Source organism: Gobio gobio (assembly GCF_949357685.1).
Source record: "Gobio gobio genome assembly, chromosome: 10".
NCBI lineage: Eukaryota > Metazoa > Chordata > Actinopteri > Cypriniformes > Gobionidae > Gobio > Gobio gobio.
In genome coordinates this window covers 1,971,518-1,991,051 of record NC_137116.1, presented here as the reverse complement: position 1 = coordinate 1,991,051, position 19,534 = coordinate 1,971,518, and the positions used below count along the sequence as shown (strand labels likewise).

General features: G+C 38.1%; 1 protein-coding gene across 2 annotated transcripts in view; it reads left to right on the top strand.

Annotated features, from left to right (window-relative positions):
• mfn2 (mitofusin 2) overlaps positions 1 to 19,534 on the top strand; it is a 49,981-nt gene that overhangs the window by 18,177 nt on the left and 12,270 nt on the right. For both annotated transcript variants that reach the window (XM_079827683.1, XM_079827682.1), the window contains exons 5-14: positions 9,641 to 9,765; positions 11,692 to 11,800; positions 12,832 to 12,939; positions 13,198 to 13,351; positions 14,510 to 14,577; positions 14,665 to 14,786; positions 17,739 to 17,865; positions 18,556 to 18,660; positions 18,974 to 19,076; positions 19,172 to 19,392. In XM_079827683.1, the coding sequence (XP_079683809.1) occupies positions 9,641 to 9,765; positions 11,692 to 11,800; positions 12,832 to 12,939; positions 13,198 to 13,351; positions 14,510 to 14,577; positions 14,665 to 14,786; positions 17,739 to 17,865; positions 18,556 to 18,660; positions 18,974 to 19,076; positions 19,172 to 19,392 (1,242 nt within the window). The remainder of the gene's footprint in view (positions 1 to 9,640; positions 9,766 to 11,691; positions 11,801 to 12,831; positions 12,940 to 13,197; positions 13,352 to 14,509; positions 14,578 to 14,664; positions 14,787 to 17,738; positions 17,866 to 18,555; positions 18,661 to 18,973; positions 19,077 to 19,171; positions 19,393 to 19,534) is intronic.

Below are 19,534 nucleotides of genomic sequence, written 5' to 3'. Positions count from 1 at the left end.
GGGGCCCGTTTTTCGTACCTCGCTAACTCAGTTAGCTGGATTTGATTGTTGACGATTTGACATGATCTCGGATTGTTTGGCTCTTCGAAGCTCATCCTGGACTTGTTGTCATAGTAACAGGTCCGTAAGCTTAAACCTGCTCGCGAGCAGGCTTATTTAATGTAAACAGGATTAGATTGCATCTTGAGGTGATACTTAAAATCTGTCCCAGCCACTGCTACTTTATTACAAGAGTGCATTACTGAACCAGGGGCAATAATAATAATTTTAAATAATAATATAAAAATGTTATATTGTATATGTTTATGTATATGAGAATGTATAATGTTGTGTATAATACTATAGACAGCCACTTGATTGAGCGATTTATTTGTGATGGAATAATTATTTTATATAATTTTATTTTTATTGGTTTACACACATGTTGTACAGTTAATCTGAGCCGTGCATTAAGTGATCACGGATATTATGGGAGTGGCTTGATGCAGCGTAAGAGAGGATAATTTGATAATTTGATCTTGACCCATAAGAAACTTGAATACTGTCACGTTACAAATCTGCTTCAAATTGAATTAAAAATTAAATGACAACATTTGAAATAAAAATGTAAAGGGTGTACAAATACTGTATAAAATCGTGAATATAAATAATTGGTAATCATGTAAAAAAAAAACATTTATCATTTATCTATTATAACTTTTATGTTGGTTTGGTCGTTTGGCTGTTTCCTTATAAACGTTCAGAAATTCGTGGGTTTTTTTTGTGTAATTTGTCAAGTTTTTTTGCCAGGTGGCTTTTTAATTATATGATGTCATTACGTTGCTGTCTTGACGCCAGCCAATCGCTGCATTGCTGATCATGGTTTCGAGTATCGATGCATCTGCCCTCTTCAGGGAACACAAGAACGCGCAGTGATCTTAGATCATTTAATCCAGATATTTTAATCCAATCCGCAAATTCGTTTGAAGAACCAAATTAGCCAGAGATCAGTTATCACGATTAAAAGATCTGGGATCTGTCAAATCATCTTAGATGTATTAAGCGAGGTACGAAGAACGGGCCCCTGATTGCAAGCTGCTTTGTTTGTGAAAATTTTTAAATGTTTAAAAAAATAATAAAACATTACTCCAAAAATGTAATATTTTGAATGATTTAAATTAATATTATGAAGTAATATTAGTAAAGGTTGTGTGCAAACATTTTTTTTGGCTGATACCGAAATACAATACTGTACAGTCATGCAATACAATTGATTGTACTTCAATTTTTTGGATCATACAGTGTGATTAAATTAGAAAACAATGAGCAGATGTGGTCTGTGATGAGCAATAAGGCAACAAGTGTTGTGTTGAATGAATGTCTCTAGATCTTGGCTGACTGTTCATGAGTTCCGGTCTATAATTACACCCACATGAGTCAGGGACCTTTTCCTGCCAGCTGTCGCACGTTTTTGTCATTTAGGACTTGTCTCATGACCTTTCCTCTGCATTGATATAATACAGGGTTGAAGGAAACTTGTGCTCACTATAGCACATTGTTTACTGTAGGAAAAAGACACAATTAGACAAATATGGCAAACATTCAGAAATTAGACTAATGAAATGTATAGGTTGATATAGTGAAAAACAAAAAGACTTGTCTTGTACAATTGCACAACAATAGATGAAGCATAACTTAAGCAGCTAACAATAGCTATGTTTCCATCCACATATTTTCGTGTGACTTTCAGGATATCGCATAACACTGGATGGAAGTGTCAAGATGTGCATACAATATAAAACTGCGCATAAAATGTGCTCAATTAATAAAAAAAACAAATTCAAATCATCCACATGAACTATGATAGAAACACATTTACCAAATCAATTCTTGGATTGGCAACAAACTTCATGTGACTTTGCCTCAACAGATCAAGTGGCTGGATAACTGGATTAACCAGCTGGACTCCCAGAACTGTCTCGCACGATTGCGTTTCCAAACATCAGGCACGTAGGATAACATGGCAGCGTTTATTATATTGTTTTTCATCTGTGCGTTCTTTTCTTCATCTGCGCATGGGATGAAAATAGTGCTTTATTCGCAATTTTACCCACAGGGATGTTGAATGCTTGATTTTGATTAGTTGACAGCATTCTAAAGGTGTGCATTTATTTTCCAGTAAACGCATAGCTATGAAGTAGTTCCAGGTCTGTTGACCGCATGACCGTTCCATATCACTTTGCCACTTTATTTGACTTATTGCAAAGGTGCTTAAAGCCTAAAACAATAAATGAACCAGAACCGTAGTATAAAGGCCAATTCACACCACACAGACAAACGCCAACAAATGTGTTTGTTGGGTTTTTTCGGATCAGTGTGTTACCCATACATCTGTTGGTCGGGGTTTGTTCACCCGACTGAACGTGCTTAATCAACGTTTGTTGGCGTCTGTTGGGGCAGTGTAAACATGAGTTATTTTTCATAAAATTCTAAATCCAACGGCCAAATAGTTTGTTGCCGTTTGTCTGTGTGGTGTGAATTGGCCTTAAGTGGAAATAATTGTTCTCTAATTATTCCTTACGTGTTTTATACAATATTCCAATTTTCTAAGTTTAATTTGCAACTTTGGATGGAAACATCTAGTGACTAAATGTAATACACTCAAAATGTAAAAAATATACGGTCTACTCGACTTTACTGCAAAAATATTGTTCATTTAATTCAGCTAAGAGTGCCGATCTTCTACTGGTCACAAGTCTTCACGTGATGTGAATTTGCAGGTCAGAGTTCAGTTTCAAACGCCGGCATTTCTGGTCTGACGCATTCACATGCATTTGAATTAGGGATGCATCGATAGGATTTTTTGGGGGGCTGATACCGATTTTAACAAACAATTATTGGCCGATACTGATATTTGTCACTTGCCCTCTTATTTCAAATTTAATAATTTGTCATTAAAATAGTGTTTTGATCATGTTTAAAAAAAAAAAAAACATACATTATTTTATAGCCCCCTAGCTAGTTTATTGCTTCATTATCAAATAATTTCTAATGAACATAGACTGGATCCATTTAACATTCAGCAGGCCAACATAAATACATAAATACATACAGAACAAAGATACATATGATATAAACAGTGCTTTTTAGGTAGGTAAACAGTTTCCAAGTACAGAAATAAAGTAAACAAATGTTAAATAACACTGCATATTCTTCACTGTATAAATTAAATGCATATATTATTATTACATTGAGACGTAGCTAAATTCTACTGTACAGCATTAATATATTTCTGTCACAATTACATTGTTAAACTGAACTTTTATTTTGATGGGTTGCTATGAATACCTTTGAGTTTCTGTGTGCGTGCAGTGTGATCATGATTTATGACGATAGATTTTGTCAAATGAAACGGTAAAATGCTTATAAAGTGACTGAAGATGAGGTTCATATATATCTTGAGGTGGCAGAGGCTGAAAAAACGTTTCAGAGTGTGTGTGTGAGGTCAATGAAACCGCACGTCTGTGCCATTCATTCACACGGAGACACAGAAACATGCAGGATTCATATTTAAGTAGTCTTTTTGCGGTTTAATATTCACAGACACTAGTATATGTCACTAGTATAAGTGTACTGACCTACATTTTATTTATTCATCAAAACTTTGACAAATTCCGTGACACTCCACTATTCAGTAAATTACGTTTTTATGACTGGATTCCGTCTGCGCTTTCTGCATCGTGGAAATGAATCCTTATAAAAGTTATTTAGTGAACAGTAGTGAGCAAATTTTTTTTGATTAACATTAAAACGCAGACAGCAGCGCAGCAGGAATATTACATTATAATCTTGGATTATGCAACAGACATTATACAGCTCAGTTCCTTCACACCGTTAATTAATAAACAATCTGTTTGTTATATCGTCCTTTTTCATGCTAAAGCCGATATGCAGATGGATCAAAAATTTTAACGGAAGTCAATGGAATAAAAAGTGCAGTGTGACCGCACCTTAACACGTTTCATTGATTGCCTGGTGTCCTTTTGTGACATCTGGGATTTGTCTACAGTCCTAACTTGGTTATGATGACTTATATTCATACAGAACAATGGTCATTAGCTAAATTTAGCCTAATTAGCCTACAGACAATGTGAACTGAGCATCTGGATGATAGCATCTGGATGATAGATGTTTTTGAGTGTGTGTGTGTGCGTGCATACACAATGCACTCATCAGGATGTGGGACGCAGTCGTTCTCTTAATGCTTTTCGCAGTGTCTGGAAGCGGCCATTTCTGTCCTGGCTGACTGCATGTACACACAATGATGACATAAACACATGCACTCCATCCCAAGAGTGGGCCAAAGGTCATACAGTTCCCCAAGTCTTGTAGATTTATTACTTGTGATCCTTTACTCTGTGGTGTATGCTTGCAACTAGTGTTGGGCGATATGCTCCATAGTCATAATGTTCTATCGCCAGCCTGTGAGATTGGCGATACATAATATTATCGGGTGGGGGTGCAAAAGTGTACATTTGATCATTCATTTACTTGTTTAATTAATTAATGAATTACTTAGTTCATAGGAAATGAGAATCGTCTATCATTTTGCGAGTAGAGATGCAGTTGTTGATAAAGAAAAACGTTGTATAGGAAGTATTTTACCCAAAATATGAGCCCATGGATATCACACAAGCAATTTGCAAACTTTGCTGGTGGAGTTGTGCTTTCACTTTGAGGAGTGCCACTTTAAATGATGTTTGCGCTTTCACTTTGAAGAGTGCCGTTCCAGCCATAGACTGAAAAAAAAAACCGGACGTCACCCATAGGATTCTGAAGATCAGTTTTGAAGCGTAAAGTAGGGTCGAGCTGGCCATTGCCATCTTGGCAGCGCGTCACTCCTGGATAACAGAAAATGGGCAAAGAGGCGGGACGTGGCTGGAGCTGAGGTGACGTGAAGACTAACAGACAGCAGACAGACGGCAATAGAGGGTATGCATCAATGTCACTTTCCCGCCGGAACACGCCCCGTCAGCGGGGACTGAGTGGCAGAAGAGCTGTTGCGTAACTGGAGTTAATAGGGGAAACCGCGAGTAAAACAAACAGTTATCAGTTTAAACTAAAGGTTGGACTCGATATAGTGTTCTTTACAACTTGGCAAAGATCCAGTGACCCATGAATGACATGCAGCCTGGAATCGTGTTTTCCTGACATTTATATGAGCCTGATTTCCATACATAAATATCACTGTCAGTCATCACAATTTCGAGAGTGAATCCCGCATGTATATGCGGATATGGGTCTATGTATTAAAGTTTGTATGTGTTCGCTTGTCAAGTTTTATTCAAATTCTGAATATATTGCGCGCAAATAGTGCTCCCTTTATAATCACTAAAAGCTGTCAACCATTCAATGACCGCGATCTCACAGAGTTCCGTTATATTAATCAGTGAAGCTGACAGCACAATGAATCTCTTATATGTCTACACTTTATTAGAGAGGATAAGCGTGTGTGCAGAACTGGACAACTCGAGCTGTGAGTGGATTCTAGTGTAAACACCTGTGATTGGCCATTGCGTTTTTAGAAATCAATAAACATGTCTGTGATTGGCTACATTACTCACCGAAGGGGAAACGCGTTGGAAATTTAATCATTTGACAAGTGGAAATACAGAAACGCACTGTCTCTTTTGCCAAATCATCGCTAATAAGATGCTATTATTACAGTTTCTTACAGTGGATTACAGATCCTAGATCAGCAGTGTTGGGCAGCTTTTCCCTCTAAAAGTAATACGCCAAAGCAGTATATCCTGAGTGCCAGTGCACTGCCTGGGCAGTGGTTTGAGTGCGAAAATGACACGCTATTATCAAATCCATCTCCCTCGGTCCGGAGGGGGGCACAGGGATGTCCATGGGATCCCCTCTGGCGTCGAGCCTTGTTTTGTGTGTTTTTTGCGGCATTCACGCTGTAAACCAATGCTGTCGTTTTGCCACTCAATGTGGTGTAACCGCAGTCACTCCAGCTGAAGGTGACGTCACGTGCATACCCTCTATACACTTGTCACTCAAAGTGGCCACGCCCCCTTAATTATGCAGAACTTTAAGGCTTTATATAATGTAAACGAATGAGCTAAAAAAAATTCTCCCCCCTCACAGTTGTCATGAAGAGCAAAATTAGATATATAGACTGAAACCACAAGTTGTACCAGGCTGTAAACATGATTTTTTTCAAAGTCAAAATCTGCATTTACTCACTCTCATGTTGTTTTCGCGCGTCACGCAATCATTTGAACATCCGTGTTTACTACAGTATGTGCGTCGTTGTAAATCTGTTACATCGTGCCATCGTGTCTCTTCAGAAGACTTGGATTTGGATTAGACACTTGATTAGTTATTTTTACGAGGCCTTTATTGGTTCGTTTAAGTTTGAAAGGAATGGACTTTAAATGGAGGGACAGAAATCTCTCCGGATTTATACAGAATATCTTAATTTGTGTTTGGAAGTTAAACGAAATGACAGGAGGGTGAGTACATGATGACAGAGTTTACATTTTTGGGTGAATTATCTACCTTATAATTACAGCAAGTTGAGCATTGCATAAAACAACTCTATCGCAAATCATATTGTTTACATCAGCGATGCATACTGTCACATTTTTATATTGTGATGTATTGATTAAAGGGTTAGTTCACCCAAAAATGAAAATTCTGTCATTAATTTCTTACCCTCATGTCATTCGACACCCGTAAGACCTCCGTTCATCTTCGGAACAGAAATGAAGATATTTTAGTTGAAATCTGATGGCTCTGAAAGGCCTCCATTGGCACAATGGCACGGTTCACTCTCAAGACCCTTAAAAGGTACTAAAGACGTCGTTACAAAGTCCATCTCACTACAGTGGTTCTAAAATAACTTTATGCAAAAAAAAACTAAATAACGACTTGCATGGTGATGACGATTTCAAAACAAGGCATCATGAAGCTTCGAAGCGTTATGAATCAGCGAGTCGATTCAGCGGTAAATGAGTACATTAATGGGGAAACCAGCCACTTATTTTCTTCATATCGTCAAAGGCATCAGCCATCTCTTGACTATCGTCTATACACAATATCATCGTCTATTGGCACAACTCTATTTTTAACCAAGGATGTTTGGCTGTCCAGGTTTTTAGGTTGATAATCTCACACCTACCGATTTGTAAAATTTGTCAGCAACCCAGAGTTTTAATAGGCCTAGTTTTGACGATCATGGTTGCCTCTAACCATGTGTCGCCCAATGCTAAGGCCTCTGATAAGCTTTAGTTTATCTTTTATTGAATGAAGCTTTGTTGGATTTGTTTGTTTTATTACCCTGGAGTTTTTTCCCCCTTCTCCATTTACTTTCAAACCGGAATCAGCAGGTTTGCAACAAGGTGTTCAACACCTACAAACACTGACAGGAAGTGAAGCAACTTCCACTGATTGTTACAGAACTGACCAGCCATTTGATCTCTATTACATGAAAAGAATAAGAAATAAAATCGAAATGTAATGCAGTAAAATACAAAACAAAACAAAAAATATATCACCTCAATAAAGAATCGTCAACTGACTCAGAAATAAACATGTTGATTCTGCTTTAAATGAGATGAATGAAGAGGCTAAACTTTTTAGAGATGTTTTTTTAAGTGCTGACCTTCAGTAGACTAAAGCACAGCTCTGAGAAGTTATGTGAGAATTATGGCACCCTTTAAAGGTGCAGTAAGCAAAACAAACACACCCCTCCCTTCATTGTTCTGCGTCTCAAAATGCACGAACATGCAATGCAAAAGGTTATGTCTCTTTATCATAGCTGAAGCAGGCAAATTAATGCTTCACGAAAAATAAAGTGAAGATGAAGAACAAACGACAAGATGAAAATGAACATGAACAGTGCACAAGAGTATAAAAGCAAGAGATTGTTGTCGCTAGGGTCAGGAATCGTAAGAAATGTTCCGGTTCTGGTTCCGAATCTGCCTAACGGTTCTGTTTCCGGTTCCGATTCCATTAATTATTATTAGGAAATATAATGCACATACTCAAAAAAATTGTATTCATTAGTTTCTGTGAAATGATTTTAACAGAACCATAAAATCAACCAATTCAACAAATTTTTTAGAACTTTGATTATCTGGTGATGATTGGGACGTACTGTACAGGGGTATGGTAGTGTTGTTTCTTTTAATTGTTATGGATTCTGTTATGGATTTAGGATTTAATAAAAATGTAGTAAAAATCTTTTCAAATGTATTCACATAAAAAAAATTACAACAAAACATTGCAACATTTATTTACTGTATACATTGGGTTACTGAGAGTAATACCCACAGAGGGTTAATGTTTTAATATATTTATTATTATTACTCCTCCTACTCCTACTCCGAGAAGTAGCCTACATTTTAGTATACAATGGTAGTATATTTTTGCCACAATTTCGAATTAAACTGGACTTTTATTTTGTCGGATTGTAGTATAAGACCTTTGAGTTTCGGTTTGTATCTGACGATATTTTTATCAAAAAAAACTCTGAAATGCTGGTGAAGTGACTTTCAGAGCAGATACGGAGAAGTTCATGTATTCGTGTCTTCTTAGTGAGATGGCAGACAATGAAACACCGCTATAGCATCACACGAACATGAGTATGTGATGCAGACGAAACTACACTGCTCATTCAAAACATGTTTCATGTTTCATGTGGAAACACAAAGAACCGATTTGAAACTAGGCTCTGGCTCCGATCTAGCTCTGGCTCTGCTTTTGTGGAAAAGGGGTATCACAGGCACCCAAAACATGCAGACTTCATATTTAATTTGCAGTTTTTGTGCGGTTTGGATACCGCAATTCCATCTGTTTTTTCCAAGGAAATCACATGGCTCTTACTACTAGGATACGCTCCTAGCGCGTCGCCAGTTATGAGTTTCACACGGTTCCGGTATTTAAAAACAAAACAAAAACAGAACCAGTTATTTTCCAGAACCCATCATTATTGGTTGTCAACCCTATTAATCGCCCACAGGACACAAGGTCCAGATAAACAATGACACTCAAAACTGTATTGTTAGCATATCTAGGTTCTATGAAACATAGCAAAACCAATGTTACTCATGTATGGAGCAGAAACAACGCTATCTCAGTGTCTGTTTCCAGGCCTTCCCACTTAGTTGGCTAATATTAACACAGGTCCTAAAGCTCTTGCCTGATTATAACCCTATATTCAGTGATATTCCTCTGACCTTTTCCCTTTTGTAATGTCTCTCGGCCATCTCTCTTTCCAGTCTCTTGAGTGTATGCGCTTGGTCCGATCCATTTTCAACAGGGTTTTTCAGAAATAGCTTACTGCACCTTTAAAATCATCTGTGCTAAAATTATTAAACTATTCATCCCTACTAATCGACTACTCAGGTGTTGGTCACACATACGACCATTCTGGCCCATCCCTAGCTTTATTTCTAGAGATCTCTATTTTGATTGACTAACCTCTGTGCTTGTGACTTCTGCACCGTAAGTCATGTGTATTTGAAAAGAGTGAGTAAAATGATGTTTTCCATGACAGGACTTCAGGATTTCAGTTCATTTTTAAATAGTCAGATTACTGTTTAAACTGTGTGGTAATGCTTATGTGTTTGCGTGTGTGTGTTGGCAGACGGTGAACCAGTTGGCCCATGCATTACATCAGGATGAGGATTTGGATGCTGGGAGTCTTGTGTGTGTCATGTGGCCTAAAGCAAAGTGTGCATTGCTACGGGATGACCTGGTACTTGTGGACAGGTAAACTGGACAGGAGTGTTGTTTAGCTTCAAGGCCTGAGACATACTGACGATAATTACGGAAATGTTGTCCTTTAACATTGCATCCAATACTTTACTTGTTTTAATTTAAAGATCTATAATTTTCTGCACACTTTGTTTGCATGTATTTTTTTATTTATTATATTTGCTTTTCTGGATCCTGTTTTTAATATTAATATGGTGTTTAAAGGTCCCATGGCATGGCATTTTTCTATTATTTTATAATGTTTCCTGAGGTGTACTTATATTGTTAGTATGATTTTTACATCATAAAATGTCATAATTTAGAAATAAAAGGCATTTTTTCTATACTGCTGTTTGCCCTGTGGCTGAATGCCCTGCTCCGAGAGGCGTGTCTGCTGTGAGACTTCAGTAAAATGCCCTCTGTTGTGATTGGCTGACATCTTTGCATTTGATAAGAGCGGAGGGGGTGTGGTTTAACGAGGTCTACGAGGCACGAGCAGGCACGAGCTGTTGCCAGAGAGATGGATGGACCGGAGTTCACTTCACATCGGTTCTGTCAGTCTCAGTTCAGTGAACTGTTTTAGTTACAGCATATACTTCAGGATATTAGTCTATTTCTAGTCGGAGGGACTGTCACTCATGTCAGAAAGTTAGTAACTTTAGTAAATTATGGATCAGCGCTGACTGGAGACGCAAACCGTTTAGAACGATTCAGTCCGATTTGGTGAACTGATTCGGTTCACTATAAAGAACCGGTTCAAAAGAAAGATCGTTTGCGAACCGGACATCACTAATGTACCAGAGACTGAGCTCAGCGATTGCTAACAAAGTTATTTATAGTAACTACTGAGTTATGAGAGCGCTGTCTGTCAGCGCGAGTTTATTGTGTTTGTATTTGAGAGTTCCCAGTCACGCCGAGTCCGTCTTCATCATTATTACCAACTTTGTATGGTACCATTACAGCTGTCGAGATGAACGAGTTATGAGTAAGTGTTGATAATACCATTATTTTTAGATATGTTCCTATCATATGGAAAGCGTCAGTGACGTGCATTGAGTACACAGCGCAAACAAAGACACAACAGCAGTAATCGAATGTAATCCAGTTTATTGTGGGAATAGCTAGCTAGCCGGATACCGTCACGCTTACCCCCCTTCTGCTTAATCTCGCGCCGCGTTTGGTGCCTCCGCTGTGGGCCAGATGCAGTACTGGGGGTCGGGGATGTTGAAGGCCGACCGGTCAGCCCGAGCTTCGGCGTGTGTAAGGTTTATCTCTAAAGATGTGACTCTGCTGATGTTGAGCAGAAACGACTGTATGCACATTGTAGAACAGATAGACGCGACGAGGACGTACAAAAACACTGACTCACAAGATAGAAAACACAAAAACGCCGCTCTGTCGGGAGAGAGAGAAGCCGCATTGTGTGCACGAATAATAAATAATTAGCTACACATCAGAAATCACTGATCACAGATCAGAAGGAACTGAAAAAAGACTTCTGTTTTCATTTGTACATCCAAACACTGAGAAACTGCCAGCGTTCACTCGTTCACAAGCAATGATCTCTCGAGCGCTTGCATGGGCGTGACAGATTCTCTGGGTGGAGGAAAGGGAGGTAACCGTTCCTGCTTGGACGTCAAACCAGGAGACTTCAGGATTGGCTCGTCTGGCCTGTCATTTTCTCAAAGGCAGAGAAAGACAGCAAGAACTCGGGTTTACACCGATCAACATTTTTATCCACTTGGGGACAATATTCAGGCTAGGGGAACTCATATTAATGTTGAAAAACCTCATAAAATGAAAATTTCATGCCATGGGACCTTTAAGGATACCAATGTAGTGGCATCATAAGCCTACTGCATTATAACTAATTTAGTGCATAAGAAGTCACATTAGTAATATCTGTCAGTCTGAAACTTATGTCACATCTTCCCTTTCAAGCCCTGGCATCGATGTTACAACAGAGTTGGACAGCTGGATTGACAAATTCTGCCTTGATGCTGACGTTTTTGTGCTGGTGGCTAATTCAGAGTCAACTTTAATGCAAACAGTAAGTTTAATAAGAACTTCAGTTTGTGAAAAGGCTATTTGAATGTGGGGGCAGAGGCAATATTTAAACAATAATTTAAACAATATTTTCTATAGATTACATTATTGACACAGATAAAGTGCAGTAGTATTTGCACTGATTTCATGTGTTAAAGGGATAGTTCCCCCAAAAATGAAAAACTACCCCATGATTTACTCACCCTCAAGCCATCCTAGGTGTATATGACATTCTTCTTTCAGACGAATACAATCTGAGCTTTATAATATCAGTGAATGGCTGTTTCTGTTTTGAAGTCCATAAAAGTGCATCCATCCATTATAAAAGTAATCCACACGGCTCCAGGGGGTTAATAAAGACCTTCTGAAGTGAATCGATGGGTTTGTGTAAGAAAATTATTTTATGTTATATCCATATCATAAAGTAAAATATCTAGCTTCCTCCAGACCTCCTTCTGTATTCAACTTATGCAAAAAAATCGTAACTGCCGTAACGATGACATTGGACGTAGCGTAAGCATGTAGTACTGTGTGAGAAGTTACACTTTCGGCGTAAGTCGAATAAGTCTGACGGAGGCTAGATTTTTTACTTCATAAAGTTTTAAATATGGATATTTTTCTTACACAAACCCATCGATTCGCTTCAGAAGGCCTTTATTAACCCCCCGGAGCTGTGTGGAAATCTTATAATTTTATAATGGATGCATGCACTTTTATGGACTTCAAAACAGAAACAGACATTATAAAGCTTGTAAGAGCCAGGACATTTTTTAATATAACTCCAATTGTATTCGTCTGAAAGAAGAATGCCATATACACCTAGGATGGCTTGAGGGTGAGTAAATCATGGGCTAATTTTCATTTATGGGTGAACCATCCCTTTAAGATTTGTGTGTAAATCTTTATTGCAATGCAAAATATGACTTGTCAAGCATGTTTAACTTTATTTTTCTCCAGTCCTCGTGAAGTTGTCAAGTCCTTTTAAAGTGATGGTGTCATCTTATTAAAATATGTCTTCCCTCTGCCCTCTTAAAGGAAAAATCATTCTTTCACAAAGTGAACGAGCGCCTCTCCAGTCCCAATATCTTCATCCTGAACAACCGCTGGGACGCCTCAGCCAGCGAGCCCGAGTACATGGAAGAGGTATGACTTACATGACACATTCTCTGAGTCTGTTAACACTGAGATACGTTTTTAAACCATTAGCATCCCTGATAGTTAAACCTAATAGTGTAAGCATGGTTTTTACCTAATGAGGGACAAGGTGAAGTTTTTTGTGTCCGTTTTACACATTAAATCAAGTAAACAAATTGGACCTTGTCATAGCCTTTTTTGAAGCCAAGGTGAATGAAACAGTACATGGTGTTTTTGCACTCTAATAATGAAACGTGTGTTTGTCAGGTGAAACGGCAGCACATGGACCGCTGCACTAGTTTTTTAGTGGATGAGCTGCGGGTGGTGGACCGCACTCAGGCCAGTGATCGAATCTTCTTTGTCTCTGCTAAAGAAGTTCTTCAGGCACGTGTCCAGAAAGCCCAGGGAATGCCTGAAGCAGGTAGATTTGTTACAGCAGGGGTTCCCAAACCCTTCAGACGACTTTATATTTACAATATAAAGTATTTTTGTTAATATTTCATTTTGATTGTTTTTATTGTAAAATTCTTATATATATATAGGGCTGCACAACAAAACATTATACAGTATTGCGATTATTTTGTCATATATTGAGATTTGAACTGCGATATGATAAATATTTCACTTTGTAGATAGAAATTAACATGGACTCAAACCGCTTTTTAGTTTTTAGTCTCAGTGTATTCCCACTGGTGTTTTTAAGGAATCCAATCCAATAAAATTAAGTAATAGTTATAATTTTTAGTTTTAACTTAATAAATAATATTATAATAACATTTTTATTTTGCACTTTAATAGGTTAAATACTAATATTTATGTCGGTAAAACTTTTGGCCCAGTCATACACCCGGCGCAATGCAACGTAAGGCGCGACACAACTGTTTTTTTGCTAGTTTCAGCCCAACGCAGTTATCATTTTCACGTCCAGCGCCACATTGTTTAAATAGCAAATGCACTCGCGTCCATCTCTGCGCCCATGGGCGTTCTGGTCTGAAAACGAGGTGTGTTCAGGCGCATTGGTGGTACGTTGCTATTTTGAGGAACTGAGAACGACTGCGCCATTGACCAACATAAACCTGGTCTAAAGTCAATAGCGCAGTATTTTTTGTGTTATTACACACACAGAGATGCGCAGCAGCACACAATTTTTTTTTAAATATTACAAATAAAAGGATTCCTTGCTAGAGAAGCGTTCAGTCTTTCTGCTCTCAAATTCCGCCATGTAAATAGCGAATCCGCCATGGCGCGTGTGCAACTGGCTTTTAAAGGGAATGGGAGATGAGACTCTGGTTGGTTAATTGTTGGTTTAGAGACTAGGTACAACCCTTTTGGACCATGTGCAGCCCCATTTATTTTTATATTTAATTTGATGTAATTAATAATTATTAGTTTTTCTTCATTGAACGCCCAGGGTTTTGCATTACAACTGTTGTCAAATATTCTTCCACATGATCATGTGAATGTTGTAAACTTTAATGTATATGCCCATTTAAGCATCAAACTCTTATTTTGAAAAAGCAAGAGAAATCCTTTTTTCCATGATATGACTCCTGTAAAGCAATTCTTGTTGAATTTTCAGGTGGTGCTCTTGCTGAAGGGTTTCAAGCAAGAATGTTTGAGTTTCAGAACTTTGAAAGACGTTTTGAGGTGAGTGTTGTTGGTTTTTGGAATGTGTTTGGTTTAAATGTTTTTCTGTGTCTTTGTCTGACTGTCACATATTATGTATGCTTACAGGAGTGCATCTCCCAGTCAGCAGTGAAGACTAAGTTCGAACAGCACACAATGAGAGCCAAGCAGATTTCTGAAGCTCTGCGTCTGATTATGGACTCTGTGCACATTGCAGCTCAAGAGCAGAGGTGAGCGCAAAGGCGCCTGCTTTTCTTAGCAGTTATCCAACACACTAAACACTGATCCACTGGTGACATTGAAGTTAGCTTAGTACCTGATTGTGCTGTTACAATCTGAGGAAGTGAGATAAATAGTCGAGTCAGATTTTGAAATGAGTGATAATATCCACAACTTATTTTCTTTTTATCTGGCAATATTCATGTTTTTTAAGGGCATTTAACCTGATTCACATTAAATCAATTGGTATCAAAGTTCAGTACCTGAGAACGCATCTGGTAATATAGACTAGTGTCTGTGAATATTAAACCACAAAAAGACTATTTAAATACGAATCCTGCGTGTCCTCCGTGTTTCTGTGTGAATGAATGGCGCAGACGCGCGGTTTAATTTAACACACACACACACACACACACACACACACACACACACACACACACACACACACACACACACACACACACACACACACACACACACACACACACACACACACACACACACACACACACACACAGAATTGCGTGACGGTCGGGTGTTTCCATCTCTGCCATCTCATATGAGGACATGAATGCATGAGCATCATATCCAGAGCCACTGAGAGTCACTTTAGGCGCATTTTACTGTTTAATTTGAGAAAAACTACTGTCATATCATTAACACACAGAAAAGTTTGAAGAACATAATTACAAAAAGAGTCATATTTGATATAAACTTTGACTCGAGATTAAATGAAGTATCAATTTATTAAAAAAAAAACTGGTAATGTATATCGTCATAAACCATTCTTTCTCTTGTTCATTTGTGCCAAAACAATGTGAAAATATATTTGATTATTTAAATTATTATTATTTAGACTATTAGCAACAATGGTTGAAATATATATATATATACCTCGGTTTTTAACCACGGTTTTCGGTTCGGTTCAGTTCTGATGGCTTGTCACATCAGTTTTTTGCTATTCTATTCTTAGGCGACAGGAACAGCAAGAGGTTAAGGAGAAAAAAAGTATATTTTTTATTACAATACTCTTTTTTTTAATTTTACTTAAAATAATTGAATAACCCTACTTAAACTTAAAACTTTACTTAAAAAAAACCCTTGTACACATTCCTAGTGTATTGTATAATATAAAATAAATGTATATAAAGATTTACACTGGCAGCTCAGAGCTGTACAGCAGCATTTAAGTATGAAATGTAATGAATAAATGTACAAATAAAACATTACATAGACTTCACTATAAAATATACATTGATTCTTATTAAAGCTACTGTATTAAAGTTCTTCAGTCAAGAGCAGTGAGTGATTTTCTCTTTGTCTTTTGTTGTTGTATTAACATTAAAGGGATAGTTTACTCAAAAATTCTGTCATCGAGAAATGAATACAGGTTTGGAACAACATTAGAGTGAGTAAATAATGACATCATTTTAGAGGTGAACTGTCCCTTTAAGGACAGCAGGTTCACTAGGCTGCTGCTGTCAATATAAGACCTGCGTGCATCTAATATACAGACACGCCGATTTTACTTTCACTTGACTTTAGACATATCTGACTGTGTTTATGTTAACCTTGTGTGTATTTGACAGTATTAGCGCAGTAAGACGACTACTTAGTCCAGTAATCACGTGTTTGACAGGCGTTTAGTGCGAGCGCTCGGAGAAGCGCATGTTATAACAGTGCATATGCACGCGAATGAAGGCTTTAAAACGCATGCAAATAAGGAACTTTCGTGATTGTAAATAAATATAGTGTTCCGTGAGTTTAACTCTACCACTAACGTGTGATGTGAATGTATGTCGCGTTGTTCAGTATTGGGATGGAAGCAAATGATAGAATTTGTAGAAAAATAATTAATTAAATGCAAAACCGGAAAAAACGCAATTCACAAGCGCGTATTGAACCGTGAATGCCGTACAAAATATATATATATATATATATCAATAGATTTTGATCACCCAGCTGTATTTGAAACCATTTAGTTAAAGCTACACTATGTAACTTTTCCGTCCACTAGAGGTCGCCTGTTCAAAACAAAGGCGTAGTTTGATGACGCCACGTTTGAGCGCAGAATCTCGGGACATGTGGTCTTCACCTCACAGCCGGTGGGAAACAGTCAGGATAGGACTCGGGCAGAAATCATGTTCATGGATGCGATTATTAACATTACTGTAGTCTGAAGCAGAGCAGGAGCGAGTGTTGTGGAGCTGAGCAAGGCCGCTGGAGTGATTGGAGAGCGGGACTGTTATTATGGCATAGTCGCTGGCGGGACTTTTATTATGACACGGTTGCCGGCGGCACTTCCTCTTCTCCAGTGCTGAGTGTGAGGTAACGCAGCTCTGTTTATCGTATTAGATATATCTGAGTGTGTTGAAAAGGAAGTTATGACGTTCGCTCGGCGGCTGCTTTGACACTTGTTCACAATGCAGTGAGAGTAAAGTGTTTCACTGAATAAAACCGGAGACCGAGGGTGACGCAGATATGACGCAATCGACAGGCGACTCCCTCACACGCATAGCTCACACGTCCCGGCTCCTTGGTTAAAATAGCAATTTTCTCACGATTTACAAATAGTTGAAAACATTTGGGATATTCTAAGTACTCAACTGAACAAAATATATAACACTGGCCTAGTGGTTTCTGGATGTTTTACTGCAAAAATCCTACATAGTTCACCTTTAAATGAATGAAGTGAAGAAGCAAATTGCATGATACATTTTTTTTTTTCAATAATCAATAAAAAAAGTATATAGAATATTTAATCCGTTAAGTTGTCAGTCTGTACAGGGGTTTCCTTGCTTCACACCTGGTAAGGAAGGGCACAGTGATCAGGAATTATATTAAGCTAACCATCTTAGATCAGTATTATTAAAAAAGTATTTTGTATGTTATATTTGAATGGTAGTTGACTGTGCATAGACTTAAGTAAATATTTAGTATAATATTTTTTGTGTTTTGTTCAGGATTCATTGTTTAGAGATGAAGGAGGAGAGGGAGGACAGGCTGGAGTTCATCGATAAACAGCTGGATCTGCTCACTTTGGACTGCAAGAGCAAAATCAAAAAGATCACAGAGGAGGTCGAGAAACAGGTGATGTGCCATTTTTGACTCGCCTGGTCTTTTTCAGAAATGTTAGTAAGTAGTAGTTAGTAAGTGACTAGCTCAAGTCTAATGTGTCTCTGTTTTGCCTTTCAGAGCTGAGCAAAGTTAGAAAGATTAGGCTGTGTGTGTACAGTATGCGCTTACTATGCTGGTGATGAAATTTACATGAAGTGTAAATAATTTTTTTTAGTGTACACATAAAAAATGAGATGTGCTTTGGGCTTAAGTCTGACTTTGGAAAAATCAGATTTCAAAAATCTAAGGACTAAGTCTCTAGGACTAAATCGGTTCCATTACATTTTTTAAATAAATATTTGTTTTAGTTTGGCTGAAATGTAAACATATGTAATGTCAGACTTTCTTTTTTGGCACATCATACAAATCCACTGAGTTTAATATGCTATAACAGTGGTCGGGAACCTATGGCTTGCGAGCCACACCTGGCTCTTTTGGAAAAATGCATTAACCAAAAATGAAAAAATGGCTCTTTTGTCAAAAAAGGTTCCCGACCCCTGTGCTATAATGATGGGGTAGTGCGATAATTGTACTATATTAAAGTATAGTTCATAGAAATGTATTTTTCTCTACAATTTAAGTTTCAAGCATTATAAAACTGGCATTTGCAAGATTGCAAAGATTTTCATTTCCACTCTTTAACCTGCTCATCTGGATGTGTAGGTATCTAATGCTATGGCAGAGGAGATCCGGAGACTGGCTGTACTAGTGGATGACTTCCACATGGACTTCCATCCTTCACAAGTGGTGCTCAAAGTATACAAGAACGTAAGTTGGACTTGAATTGGACTTTCTCCAATTGCAATGTCCAATAGTCCAATGTCTTTATTTGTACGCTCCCCTATCCACTGTTGATTTAATGTTTAGTGTCAACTCTCTGCATGGAATTTCCCCAGCTACCCAAAAATTTAATTTGAGAAACACTTTTCTTGTCCTTGGTAACTTTCAGTTTTGCCTAGGGCTGTATACAGATAAAAGCAGTTAATAGTGATTTATCTCAGGATTTTAAAAATATTATAGTTAATGTGTTATCTTTGGTAGCTCTAATGTCTTTTTTGTCATGTTTTTCTGGAATGATTAGGAGCTCCACAGGCACATAGAGGACGGTCTTGGCAAGAATATGTCAGAGAGATGCTCCAGTGCAATAACTGTAGCGCTGCAAACCACACAGACTGAAATGATAGGTCAGTATCTCTCTCATTTGGTAAGCTTTCAAACTGCTCATACCAGTAATATAACCAGTAACAGCAGGTTAATGAGACACTTGTGGTCGTTCCAGAGGGTCTAAAGCCCCTGCTGCCCATCGGCATTCGAGAGCAGGTGGATATGATTGTGCCCAGACAGTGCTTCGCCCTCAGCTACGACCTCAACTGTGACAAACTCTGCAGCGACTTCCAGGAAGACATCAGCTTTCACTTCTCCCTGGGATGGACCATGTTGGTCAACCGCTTCCTGGGTCCCAAAAACACACGGCGTGCCCTCATGGGCTACAATGATCAGGTAGCACATGTTAATTTTGGATGGTCCTTGGTTTTGTAATAAGATTTTCATAGCGCCCCAAGGATGCTATCGATGGACAAATCTGAAACAAATATTTTTTTCTGGATTTTTAATTGGTTATTTAGTCAATTAATAGTCTACT